The 13,402-nt window shown below is 39.1% G+C and overlaps 1 protein-coding gene across 1 annotated transcript; it reads right to left on the bottom strand.

Annotated features, from left to right (window-relative positions):
- Nucleotides 1-1,948: 1,948 nt before the first annotated feature.
- LOC138957079 (uncharacterized) lies at nucleotides 1,949-9,423 on the bottom strand. Its single transcript, XM_070328248.1, has 2 exons — nucleotides 9,302-9,423; nucleotides 1,949-3,429 (listed from the first exon to the last, which is right to left on the bottom strand). Exon 2 carries the CDS (start codon nucleotides 3,369-3,371, stop codon nucleotides 2,127-2,129), a length of 1,245 nt encoding a protein of 414 aa, XP_070184349.1. The 5' UTR covers nucleotides 3,372-3,429; nucleotides 9,302-9,423; the 3' UTR covers nucleotides 1,949-2,126.
- Nucleotides 9,424-13,402: the final 3,979 nt, after the last annotated feature.

Genomic DNA, 13,402 nt, shown 5'->3' with positions numbered 1-13,402 from the left:
ATATTAATTATATTATTAATATATTATATAATATTAATTATATTACTAATGTATATTAATACAAAGATATGCACAAAAATGCAAGGTGGATATTCACCAGATGTATTGGTTAAAAAGGGAGTACATCAAGGAAATACATTAAGCCCAACTCTTTTTAATATTTTCATTAATGATATAACAGATGGAATGCCTGACGTTGATTCGCCATACATTAACCAGAATACAAAAATATCGTGTCTACTGTATGCAGATGATCTAGTACTTCTTTTAAAATCAAAAATAGGATTACAAAATAAGTTAGATTATCTAAATAACTATTGCCTACAGTGGGGTTTGAAAATTAACATAGAAAAAACAAAAATTATAGTATTTTGTCATATAAATCCAAAAATGCACACAATATTTAAATGTGGAACTGATGTAATCAAAGTAACAGATCAATATAAATATTTAGGGGTCATATTCAACAAGAATGGATATTTTTGATACAGCTCAAGATCATTTAAGTAAACAAGGTAATAAAGCAGCACATTCCCTCCGCAGAATTTTCAGCAATCAAAACGTGCAAATAGACACAATGATACATTTATTTGATTCACTTGTAAATCCGATATTAACATATGGCGCTGAAATTTGGTATCCGTTTACGTTTAATAATAAAATAAAACAAACAAATACTGATCATTTCTTTGGATCATGTTTATCTAGCAAAAATCCTCATGAATTTGTTTATATCAAATTTTGTCGATTCCTTCTTGGAGTTCATAGAAAAGCTATGTGGATACCTGTACTGGGGGAATTAGGAAGGTTCCCTTTAGGATTAAAAATGATATCACAAACAATAGCATTCTGGGCGCATATTCTAGACTCCAAACAAGATTCGTATATACATCAATTATATGACTCAATGTTGCACCATCCGACAGAAACGCCACGGCTACAATTTGTCAGACAATCTCTTTGTAACTTAGGTTTTAGTCACGTTAGGCATAACCAATCTACATTAAATGTACACAAATTAAAGTTTGCCATTGACAAAAAACAACAAGAAGAATATATAAGATACTGGACAAAAGAAAAATCAGATACATATTCCAGACTTAAGTTTTATTCTATGATCAGTAAATCTTACGAAATGCAGTCATACTTAATACAAATTAAGAATAATAAACACAGAAAGATGTTAAGCAGATTAAGGACTAGCACACATTGTTTAAAAATTGAAAGTGGAAGATATCAGAATATTTCTAAAGAAAATTGTCTTTGTATTGAATGCAATGTCATAGAAGATTAAATACATTTTCTAGATAAATGCAATAAATATGTTAAATTAAGGGATGAATTTAAAGAAGATGCTTCACATATCAATATGAAATATGCTAACAAAAATCCAAGTAACTTATTTTTAGAAGACGAAGTTCAAGTTCGTCTTGGCAAATTTGTTACGGATTGTTTTAGCATTGTATAATGCATGATTTGTTGTTTGTTGTGTCAATAACTTTACTGGTTCATGACAATAAACATTATTCTATTCTATTCTATTCACACACACACACACACGCATTCACCCTTGCACGCACGCACCCACTCACACACCACTATTCTCTCTCTCTCTCTCTCTCTCTCTCTCTCTCTCTCTCTCTCTCTCTCTCTCTCTCTCTCTCTCTCTCTCTCACACACACACACACACACACACACACAGCAAATAAAATTCATGCGAAATTTCCGATCAGCTCTGGTCAGACCGAAAGAAACCGTTGCCTTTGTTTCAATTCAAAAATTGAAACAAGACGAAAATCTGGACAAGTTTTCCTTTGTACTTTGTAAACTCCAAAACAGATAGACTGCTCAAGTTTCAATAATCGAGAATTTAAACAATTAAAAAAGTCCATTTTTTACCACAAAAAAGTCATCCTAATCGAGACATGAAAGAACATCAATGATCAACGATCCATGAGCAAAGTTTGCTCTCAACTGTGAAATGACTCCTACATTTTTATATCGAAAGTGACAATTCGAGTTTGCTTCGCCATTGACCGCAATGACGTCATCAGCACAGGAACGTTCTGACGTCGGTAAACTCCACATTGAGTCATCGTGTTCGCAAAAGCAACGCAAAGACGTCATTAGCACAGAAAAGTTCTGACGTCAGCCAAGATCTGACGTCGGCAAATTCCACAGTGGTCCAGCTTGTTCGCGCAGTCGTCGCAGTAGATCAAGTGTCCGCAAGGGAGAATCGTTATATTGGCGGCCTTGGTTTCACACAGGCGGCAAAAGTGTCGCTTCTTCAGTCGCGTGTTCTCCGCCAGTACGACCTTGTAGCGGGTAACCACCTCATTTCGGGATTTCCCGTTTTGTGGACTGGCAGAAAAACCTCTGCGCTGCTCTTCTGTTTCCGGAACTTGCTTGGCTTTGACTGAAGTATGTTCTTGCTCAGTCCCTGGTGAACCTAGCGTCCCCTGAGGCGAAGAAGCTTCCGCAGTATTGGGAGAAGAACTTGTATGTTTATTGTCTGGGGACACAGGGTTTTGCTCGTCAGGCGTTGAACCTCGCGATAAAGTTCCCACTGTTGAGGAAGAAAAACGTCCGTCTTCATTGTCAGAGGAACTTTGGCTCTGCTCCTCAATTGGTGATGGCTCCCCGTCTGTTTCTGTCGGTGTCGATATGGGTTTGTCTTCAAACAGGGATCTCTGATATACCTCCTTTGGTGAAATTATCTGCTCGTGGCCTGATGCGTTCGGTGCTTCCTCTAATGGTTTGAATTCGTTGTGTTTAGTGGGCTGCATCCCGCTGGAGCCGAACTGCGCGTGCAAGGAAGAGGTGCTCTGTTTCGCTTGGTGGTGTGAACACTCATGTGTCAGATGCTGGTGTTCTAAGCCGCTTGACGAAGAAAAGGGATAAGGTCTTTTGTTGTTTGTTTCCGAAACGTACTCGGCTATTTTCGAAAGCAAGTCAGGGGTGGCTGGGAGAGTGTTGGCTTCGTTTGATTCTTGTTGGCCTAGGCCACCGCGGCTTGGCTCTGCGTGTCCAGTATCCCCGTGAAGGCTTTGTCCAGCGTAGCTCTCGTCCTTGCTGACGAGCTTGCTTTCCACGAAGTCCTCCTTCTCTGCACCCAAGAAGGTTGCGCAGTTGCCTGAGAAGCCTTCAGTGGACTTGGTGATATTTTCAGAGTGAAGAAAACATTTTGAGAACTGACTTTGAGACTTTCCAAGCGACAGTGAAAAATTTTCGTAAATGCTTTTCAGATCCACTGCCATCTCTGGATGCCGTGACGCGGAAGTGGCCAAGACACCGCATGATGACGTCATCATTCCTGTCGTCAGGGAAGAGGGTCTTGTGACGTCACTTTTGGTAAAATAATAACGCGCCATGCTGTTTTCTGCACTGTTGGTGTTCGATTCTTGCGAGAAACTGCACTGGTTTGAGATTCTGCAGCAATGAAAAAAGACAACAATGTATTTTTGATGAGCTTTTTTTCTCGTTATATTTAGTCAAGTTTTGACTAAATATTTTAACATCGAGGGGGAATCGAAACGAGGGTCGTGGTGTATGTGCGTGTGTGTGTCTGTGTGTCTGTGTGTGTGTGTGTGAGTGTGTGTGTGTGTGTGTGTGTGTGTGTGTGTGTGTGTGTGTGTGTGCGTGTGTGTGTGTGTGTAGAGCGATTCAACTACTGGACCGATCTTTATGAAATTTGACATGAGAGTTCCTGGGTATGAAATCCCCGAACGTTTTTTTCATTTTTTTGATAAATGTCTTTGATGACGTCATATCCGGCTTTTCGTGAAAGTTGAGGCGGCACTGTCACGCCCTCATTGTTCAACCAAATTGGTTGAAATTTTGGTCAAGTAATCTTCGACGAAGCCCGGACTTCGGTATTGCATTTCAGCTTGGTGGCTTAAAAATTAATTAATGACTTTGGTCATTAAAAATCTGAAAATTGTAAAAAAAAAAAAAACAATTTTATAAAACGATCCAAATTTACGTTTATCTTATTCTCCATCATTTGCTGATTCCAAAAACATATAAATATGTTATATTCGGATTAAAAACAAGCTCTGAAAATTAAATATATAAAAATTATTATCAAAATTAAATTGTCCAAATCAATTTAAATACACTTTCATCTTATTCCTTGTCGGTTCCTGATTCCAAAAACATATAGATATGATATGTTTGGATTAAAAACACGCTCAGAAAGTTAAAACAAAGAGAGGTACAGAAAAGCGTGCTATCCTTCTTAGCGCAACTACTACCCCGCTCTTCTTGTCAATTTCACTGCCTTTGCCATGAGCGGTGGACTGACGATGCTACGAGTATACGGTCTCAAGTTGCTGAAAAATGGCATTGCGTTCAGTTTCATTCTGTGAGTTCGACAGCTACTTGACTAAATATTGCATTTTCGCCTTACGCGACTTGTTTTGTTTTTCTTCGCGGGATTTATTCCCACCTACCACCCATCTTAGCTTCCCTACCCACTCCAATCACCTGTTAACCCTGCTGCCACACTGCAATAAAAGGGACAACCTGCATGAATTCAGGCGCTGGTAACGTTTCTCAGACGGAAACCTGATTGGCTACTGCTAGGACAACTCTCCGGTTTCAAGTGTAAACCGGATAGAAATCCTCACCATCCTAACCTCCCAGCCAATCCCCTCTTTTTGTCCTCCCGTTCCTTCTCCCTCTCCTTATTATGAGTCTTTTTATTTTGGGTGGGGAGGTGGTCTTGTTGTGTTCCACCGTGTGTTTTCCTTTTCCCTTCTTCTATATTTCTGCATTTCTTCTGTGAAGGAAAACGGTACTAGATCAAACATTTCGAGTGTTTTCTGTCCTTTGTTGCTTTTTCCTAACTTTCTTTCTTTTCTGTCTTTCGGTGGTTTTTACATTTAGTCAAGTTTTGACTAAATGTTTTAACATAGAGGGGGGAATCGAGACGAGGGTCGTGGTGTATGTGTGTGTGTCTGTCTGTCTGTGTGTGTGTGTAGAGCGATTCAGACTAAACTACTGGGCCGATCTTTATGAAATTTGACATGAGAGTTCCTGGGTATGATATCCCCGGACCTTTTCTTTCTTTTTTTCGATAAATACCTTTGATGACGTCATATCCGGCTTTTTGTAAAAGTTGAGGCGGCACTGTCACACCCTCATTTTTCAATCAAATTGATTGAAATTTTAGCAAAGCAATCTTCGACGGAGGCCGGGGTTTGGCATTGCATTTCAACTTGGTGGCTTAAAAACTAAGTTTGGTCATTAAAAATCGGAAACTTGTAATTAAAATTATTTTTTTATTAAACGATCCAAACACAATTTCATCTTATTCTTCGTCATTTTCTGATTCCAAAAACATATAAATATGTTATATTTGGATGAAAAACAAGCTCTAAAAATTAAAAATATAAAAATTATGATCAAAATTAAATTTCCGAAATCGTTTTAAAAACTATTTCATCTTATTCCTTGTCGGTTCCTGATTCCAAAAACATATAGATATGATATGTTTGGATTAAAACACGCTCAGAAAGTTAAAACGAAGAGAGGTACAGTAAAGCGTGCTATGAAGCACAGCGCAACCGCTACCGCGCCAAACAGGCTCGTCACCTTCACTGCCTTTTGCACTAGCGGCGGACTACGTTCAGTTTCATTCTGTGAGTTCCACAGCTTGACTAAATGTAGTAATTTCGCCTTACGCGACTTGTTTTTCTTCTCTTTCTTTCTTGAAAAAAAGAAGAAAGGCCAAGGAAAAATAAACGGTTATACTATATTCAAATGCTCGAGTCCAATCGTTTAATTTAATTTTATTTTTTTTGCTATCCTTTTCTCTTTCCTTTTTTTTTCTTCTCGTTCTTCCCTCCTTTTTATATTTAGTCAAGTTTTGACTAAATATTTTAACATCGAGGGGGAATCGAAACGAGGGTCGTGGTGTGTGTGTGTGTGTGCGTGCGTGCGTGCGTGCGTGTAGAGCGATTCAGACCAAACTACTGGGCCGATCTTTATGAAATTTTACATGAGAGTTCCTGGGATTGATATCCCCGAACGTTTTTCTCCTTTTTTCGATAAATGTCTTTGATGACGTCATATCCGGCTTTTCGTGAAAGTTGAGGCGGCACTGTCACGCCCTCATTTTTCAACCAAATTGGTTGAAATTTTGGTCAAGTAATCTTCGACGAAGCCCGGACTTCGGTATTGCATTTCAGCTTGGTGGCTTAAAAATTAATTAATGACTTTGGTCATTAAAAATCTGAAAATTGTAAAAAAAAAAAAAAAAATTTATAAAACGATCCAAATTTACGTTTATCTTATTCTCCATCATTTGCTGATTTCAAAAACATATAAATATGTTATATTCGGATTAAAAACAAGCTCTGAAAATTAAATATATAAAAATTATTATCAAAATTAAATTGTCCAAATCAATTTAAAAACACTTTCATCTTATTCCTTGTCGGTTCCTGATTCCAAAAACATATAGATATGATATGTTTGGATTAAAAACACGCTCAGAAAGTTAAAACAAAGAGAGGTACAGAAAAGCGTGCTATCCTTCTTAGCGCAACTACTACCCCGCTCTTCTTGTCAATTTCACTGCCTTTGCCATGAGCGGTGGCCTGACGATGCTACGAGTATACGGTCTTGCTGAAAAATGGCAGCTACTTGACTAAATATTGTATTTTCGCCTTACGCGACTTGTTCTTCTGTTCTCTTTTCTCTCAAAATCGGAAAAAAACACAGATCGAGTAACTAAATCAAAAGTCGCGAGTTCTTTCCCGGACTTTAACCGATTTTGTCGAGTACACTTGTCCTAAACAAGACCTCATACTCCTACACTAACATCTAGCACACCTACCAAAAAAACAACAAGTCAAACAAAAAGTCCTCGAGCAACTTCTAAAAGCCCCTGACAACCCATTGCATGGACGCGGCATGCCCAAAATGAACATCCTGACAGCTTCCTGTGCAGAGTAAGATTTTTTGGGGTGAATTATTTTCAAGTGGCGACGAAAATACAGTTTAACGACCTCTCTGCTTAGAGCAATTTGGGTCAAAGATATCAGAGCCGAAGCTCTACGATGTGTGCCTGGGTGAAGATGAGAAATAAAATAAAATAAAAAAATAAAAAAAAACTTTTACTTTCCGTAATGGAAATGCTGGAAGAACAGGATTTAAAATCAATTCCTTGCAGGAGATACACGATTGTAGAGATTTATTCTTTCATTCCGAGGCAGAAATGCTTTTGTATTCAAGAAACGTGGAACGTTGCTATTCCGGAAGGGAATTGATTTGATTTGTTGGTACTTTAGAATAAAGTAGCTATTTAAAACCAAATATTTATAGGATTGCCTTCTCAACATGACATGTCAAAACAATGTGTGGACACGGAAGCCAAGACTGAGATGGTTCAGTTATGTTGACATCCTGGTACATCTGTCCTTGTACGAATAAAACGTCCTTATGTATTTTTGGGTTCGTCAGCACTTCCCATTACTTCCATTATATGTCTTTTTGGGTTCTTCAGCACCAGGATAAGGGCAAAAAATGCCTTTGTGGCCGATTTCAGTGTTAAAAGTTTTACGTAGGGGATCTTAATAATGGTTGTGAAGACCGCTCACTCTTGAAGATACACACAGACATAAAGACACAGACAAAAATACAATTTAATGACTCTCTCCTCTCTCTCTCACACACACACACACAAACACACACAAACACACACACACACACACACACACATACACACACACACACAAACACACACACACACACACACACACATGCACGCACGTACGCACGCACACGCATGAGCATTGAACGCACATTACCCGAAATCTGCTAAGAGTAGTACTGACACAGTACAAAATGCTATGGCATTGCCAGTAATATATATTATGATGGGTGAAAAAAAAATGTGATCTGAATAAAATATGCTTATCACCAGTATGCAAAAGCTGGTCAGTGTTATATGTTCTTGCTATTTTATCATTGTAACGTTGTACATGTACTAGCACTTATTCATTGTAGAATTCTGGACAGATCCACAGTAGCGGGTTTTTATATTGGATATTAGCCAATAAAACAATATCATTAACAAGAACATCTTGTACTAGCCACATTTTGCTTTCTGTGTAAAGAATAATTAAGTCAACAGTAATCACCCACGCTGGCGATACACATATATGTCGAATCATCATTTCAATACCCTTAGTAACCAAGTATCATCAACATCATCATCATCATCATCATCATCATCATCATCATCATCATCATCATCATCATCATCAACCACAACAACAACAACAACAACAACAACAACAACAATAACATCATCCCTCATCGATTCAGCAATCACCAATTTAACAACATTATTATTTGTTAATTACAGTTGCACTGACATGGGATACTATGCTACGATGTAAGCTAATACTTTGGATCAAGAAAAGGCATTGCTGTTGTTGTTCCTATTGCTGTCCTTGCTTTATTTTAGCTATGGATAGTCACATGCAGTTAGTAGGTTAGTTAACATGCTTGCTTGCTTGTTGTTTGTCAGGTGTCGTTTGGTATTAAGATGTATTTAAGTTGTCCGACAGTTCAGTCTTCTCACATTCACAAACAAGTCAGTCAATGTTAGGAGCACTGAATCTTCAGGTCTTTTTACATTTAGTCAAGTTATGACTAAATGTTTTAACATCGAGGGGGGAATCGAGACGAGGGTCGTGGTGTATGTGCGTGTGTCTGTGTGTGTGTGTGTGTGTGTAGAGCGATTCAGACTAAACTACTGGACCGATCTTTAAGAAATTTGACATGAGAGTTCCTGGGTATGAAATCCCCGAACGTTTTTTTCATTTTGTTGATAAATGTCTTTGATGACGTCATATCCGGCTTTTCGTGAAAGTTGAGGCGGCACTGTCACGCCCTCATTTTTCAACCAAATTGGTTGAAATTTTGGTCAAGTAATCTTCGACGAAGCCCGGACTTCGGTATTGCATTTCAGCTTGGTGGCTTAAAAATTAATTAATGACTTTGGTCATTAAAAATCTGAAAATTGTAAAAAAAAATAAAAATTTATAAAACGATCCACATTTACGTTTATCTTATTCTCCATCATTTGCTGATTCCAAAAACATATAAATATGTTATATTCGGATTAAAAACAAGCTCTGAAAATTAAATATATAAAAATTATTATCAAATTTTTTTTTTCGAAATCAATTCGACAGCTACTTGACTAAATGTTGTATTTTCGCCTTACGCGACTTGTTTTTTTTTAAAGTAAGATGACAGAATTGGAAAAAAAATTGTAGACACTTACACAGACAAAACTTGTCAAAATTGATAGCTGGCAGGTGGGTATTGCACGCTTGTAGACCTGGAGAAATATCCTTGAGAATTATGAAGACGGACTCAACCGACGACACAGAGTTTCAGTTAAACCGTTCATTAACAGTTCATTAACAGTTACAGTTCTGTAAAGGACCTTTTATACAGATCGCGTCCAAACTAAAATACGTTTTAAAAACCATCCCAGTGGCTATTTCTATGCGGTGTTTCCTGTTTAAAATCCAGTGTGTGCGAATCAGTTTTACAACAGTCTATTTTAGATCGGAAATTTCCGCTGGACTCCGTGCATTCTGAAACTGGTGTATGGTGTGTGTGGCAGTACCGGTGAATCCCTAATTTCCGGAACTTCGCTCTTCTTCCCGTGGGGGACCGGATCCAATTTCTTGGATGTTGAAGGTCCCGCTCACTCGACATACTACTCACAGCCATTCGTTGTCAACTTATCATGAATTGGTGTGTGGCACATGGTGAAAAAGGATGATACGTCTGAGTAAATGCTCCCATTCACTGTACTCACAGGGTTTCACTGATGAACTCCGACATCGCCATTCAGTGTTTCTTTGTTTCTTTATTTCTTTATTAGTCCAAGCGTGTGTGTGCTGCTTTGTTTTTGTTTGTTTGTTTGTTTGTTTGTTTGTTTGTATGTTGTTGTTTTGTTGTTGCTTTATGTTTGTTTGTTTCCTTCCTCCTTTCCTTCCTCCTATCCTTCCTTCCTCCCTTCATATGAAAACGAGCGTTAACTGAATAAGCGGAGTCCCGGCGGTGGGGGAAAAAAAAAAAGTCCGTGAATCATGTCCATGCCCAGTGACCTCGATCGCCCCACACGTGTCAGCCCGGTGTGGTGCACAGATTAAAAAAAATTAAAAAATCTCAGCCAGCAGGGCCGGACTAGGCGAAGAGGAGGGGGGGGGGGGGTTGCCAGCGGTGGTCCAGGGAGATGTTCCACCTGGCGGGTTCAAGGGGCAGAGCCCCTTGTGGGGGTCAGGGGGCGAAGCCCCCTGAAGCTGATGGGTAGGTCATATTCTGAGATAGGAAAATGGTCGCTCCTTGCATGAAACGGCATAAAATAAACAATAATAAAAAATGTTTTAAATAAGTGAGGTACATGTTTAGGCCAGGGGGGGGGGGTTGCGCAACCCCAATAACCCCCCCCCCCCCCCCCACCGGTAGTCCGGCCCTGGCCAGTGTTCAAACGGCTGGGTCATCAGCTCCTCGAAAACCAGACAGCTTTCTTTCTTTCTTTCTTTCTTTATTTGGTGTTTAACGTCGTTTTCAACCGTTCAAGGTTATATTGCGACGAAGAAAGGGGGGAGATGGGATAGAGCCACTTGTTAATTGTTTCTTGTTCACAAAAGCACTAGAATCAAAAAATTGCTCCAGGGGCTTGCAACGTAGTACAATATATGACCTTACTGGGAGAATGCAAGTTTCCAGTACAAAGGACTTAACATTTCTTACATACTGCTTGACTAAAATCTTTACAAACATTGACTATATTCTATACAAGAAACACTTAACAAGGGTAAAAGGAGAAACAGAATCCGTTAGTCACCTCTTACGACATGCTGGGGAGCATCGGGAAAATTCTTCCCCCTAACCCGCGGGGGGGAAAACCAGACAGCGAGACTGGTTAACTGTAGTCGTGCTCTGTCAAGAAAAACACCTGTGCTCTGGCTTGTATGTTCTTGTTGAACCGTCTTTTTTTGCAAATACATTGACTGTGAAATGTGTGTAGGCCTTAGATGATTAAAAGCATTCTAGTCATCAGGGAAAAGCCAAGAAAATGCAATTTCTTCTCCATTTTCAGTTACAGAAATATTCAAAGGGACATGCAGGGATTCAAAATTTCAAAATCTTGCAGAGATGTTCAACATTATAATTAATATAAATCGAAACTGAAATACTAGACACTTTAAAAAGAATTTTGGTGCACTATTTTTTTGATTACGAATCATTGTGTGCAACTCTCTTCATAACTTTCTTTTATGAAGTGTACGTATTTGTTCTAGAAATAGGCCGGTTCCCTGTTTTGAGCGAACACTGTTTTCATGGTGCACTAACCTGTGCTTTCAAAAAGATGCAAATAATACACAACGGCCATAATTTCTCTTTATTTCAATGAATTTCAACTTTAGATACAGCGATTTAAAGTGCAGATTAAAAACAATCATTGTATGAAGAATTAAAAAAATAGATGGTTTGATCTATCATAAGCATCTTACGATACAATTTTGACACACGCTATGAATATGATTCAAAATGAACACATAAAAACCAGTCAACTGGCACTTCATAATCATTTGCAAATACGATAAAAATAAAAAATAAATGAAGTTCATTGTGCGTCTCGAACCTGGGACAACTGGTGCTGAAGCGCAATGTTATAACCGTTACCCCACGAAGGCTTGTTGTTTAGGAGCAGAATTTAAGAGGGCGAATCCTGCCAACATTAGCGCGGGAGCATCAGGGAACGCCAGTCCCACATACACGCAAACAAAAATGATTTCATGGCCCTAGACAAACGTTTTTTCACAATTTACCCTATAAACCCTCTTTGACATTGAATTTCATAGTGTACTGAGATGCGGTTCGTAGACCTGTGTAACGAGATTCTGTCGAAGTAATTCGATGCTAACCCTGCAGACTTTTGTATTGCCGCAATTAAAACACATTAATTTTTGTTGGTAGCTGTTTGTTTCCTTGTGGATATGTTATGTGCAATTAAACGGGTACGGACACACGTTTTACACATGGGTTACACGAGTTGCAAAGTATGTGTGTTTGTGTGTGTGTGTGTGTGTGTGTGTGTGTGTGTGTGTGATTTATGTGTGTGTGTGTGTGTGTGTGCGTGTATGTGTGTGTGTGTGTGTGGTGTGTGTGTGTGTGTGTGTGTGTAAGCACGCGCGCGTGCTGCGTCTGTTTCAGTGAGTGATTTCTCAAAAAAGTCTTGATGTTTTTAGTGCAATTCAGAACTAGTGTGAGTTAAATTTGTTTCCAAACCCCCCGGCACTACAAGGCATTTATTTTAGTTTTTATAAGGACATAAAGATATTATAATATTTGAGTCTTGAATTGCGAATTATTTATGAGCACACACAAAACTTGCCCCCCCCCCCCCCCCCCCAAAAAAAAAAGAAGAAAAAAAGAAGCATATTTTATAAACTGAACAGGAAAAACGCGCATGATTAATAAAAAAAATACACTAAAAAATGATAGCACTGACGGGGCTCGAATCAGCGACTTCAGGAACCGCAGCGCAGCATAACCACTGACCTATGCGGACATCTGTGAAAAGCGGAACAACTAAGAATGTAGTCTATTTTGTGAAATGCAAAAAACGGCAAAGCTCACTGTATAACGCGACTCAGTGAAAGGCCCGTTGGCAGACTGTCGAGTGAATTTGGTCAGTTCGACCGTCGCTTACCCCGCCGCTTTGCACGAAAATTTAAGTTGCTATCTGCACGGTCCTCCTACCGCCGGCTCATTTTTTTTTCATTTTTTTTTTGCCGCAGTCACGTAGGCCATCTCTAGTTATACGGTTATGAACAGACCGTTATCATATGTCCTTCCTTCGAGTCATTCGGCATTCATTCATTCCTCCCTCCCTCCCCTCCCTTCCAAAAATTCCAGTGCTAATGTCTTCACGAGTACTTTCTGTGCGGTGCTGTTCAAAAAGGTAAGGTCGAGTGGCCATGAGTAGTGGCCAACGCAGGCCCTTAGACACAGGGCCCGGATCATGTTGTTCCAGGGATTTTCTACTGACATGTGCACAAATCAGATCATTTCGGTAAATGAACAGTGCTGGTTTCTGAGAAAGAATCGCTGTACTCGACTGAAATCGTCTCCGGTACAAATCAGGTATCGACAAACTTACATGTAATTGACTTGAGTGCCAGATGCACTCATAAATTGGGATTTAAATTTGACTGTAGACTAGAAATTGTGTCCTGTGTCCATTAACAGAAAACATTGTCAGAGTTAGCCAGGCTAGGATGTACTTTCTTCAGCAAATTTGCCAAAATTGACTTAAAAGTGTCAGCAATTGTCCGAAATGTAAGGCAGTCCTTCGCGT

This window comes from Littorina saxatilis, unplaced genomic scaffold, assembly GCF_037325665.1.
Source record: "Littorina saxatilis isolate snail1 unplaced genomic scaffold, US_GU_Lsax_2.0 scaffold_2323, whole genome shotgun sequence".
Taxonomy (NCBI): Eukaryota; Metazoa; Mollusca; class Gastropoda; order Littorinimorpha; family Littorinidae; genus Littorina; species Littorina saxatilis.
Note: the sequence above shows the minus strand (reverse complement) of the source record. Positions and strands in the feature narration are given on the sequence as shown.

Excerpts from the sequence above, each read along its gene's own strand:
- LOC138957079 (XM_070328248.1), bottom strand. The coding sequence starts at position 3,371 with ATGGCGCGTTATTATTTTACCAAAAGTGACGTCACAAGACCCTCTTCC.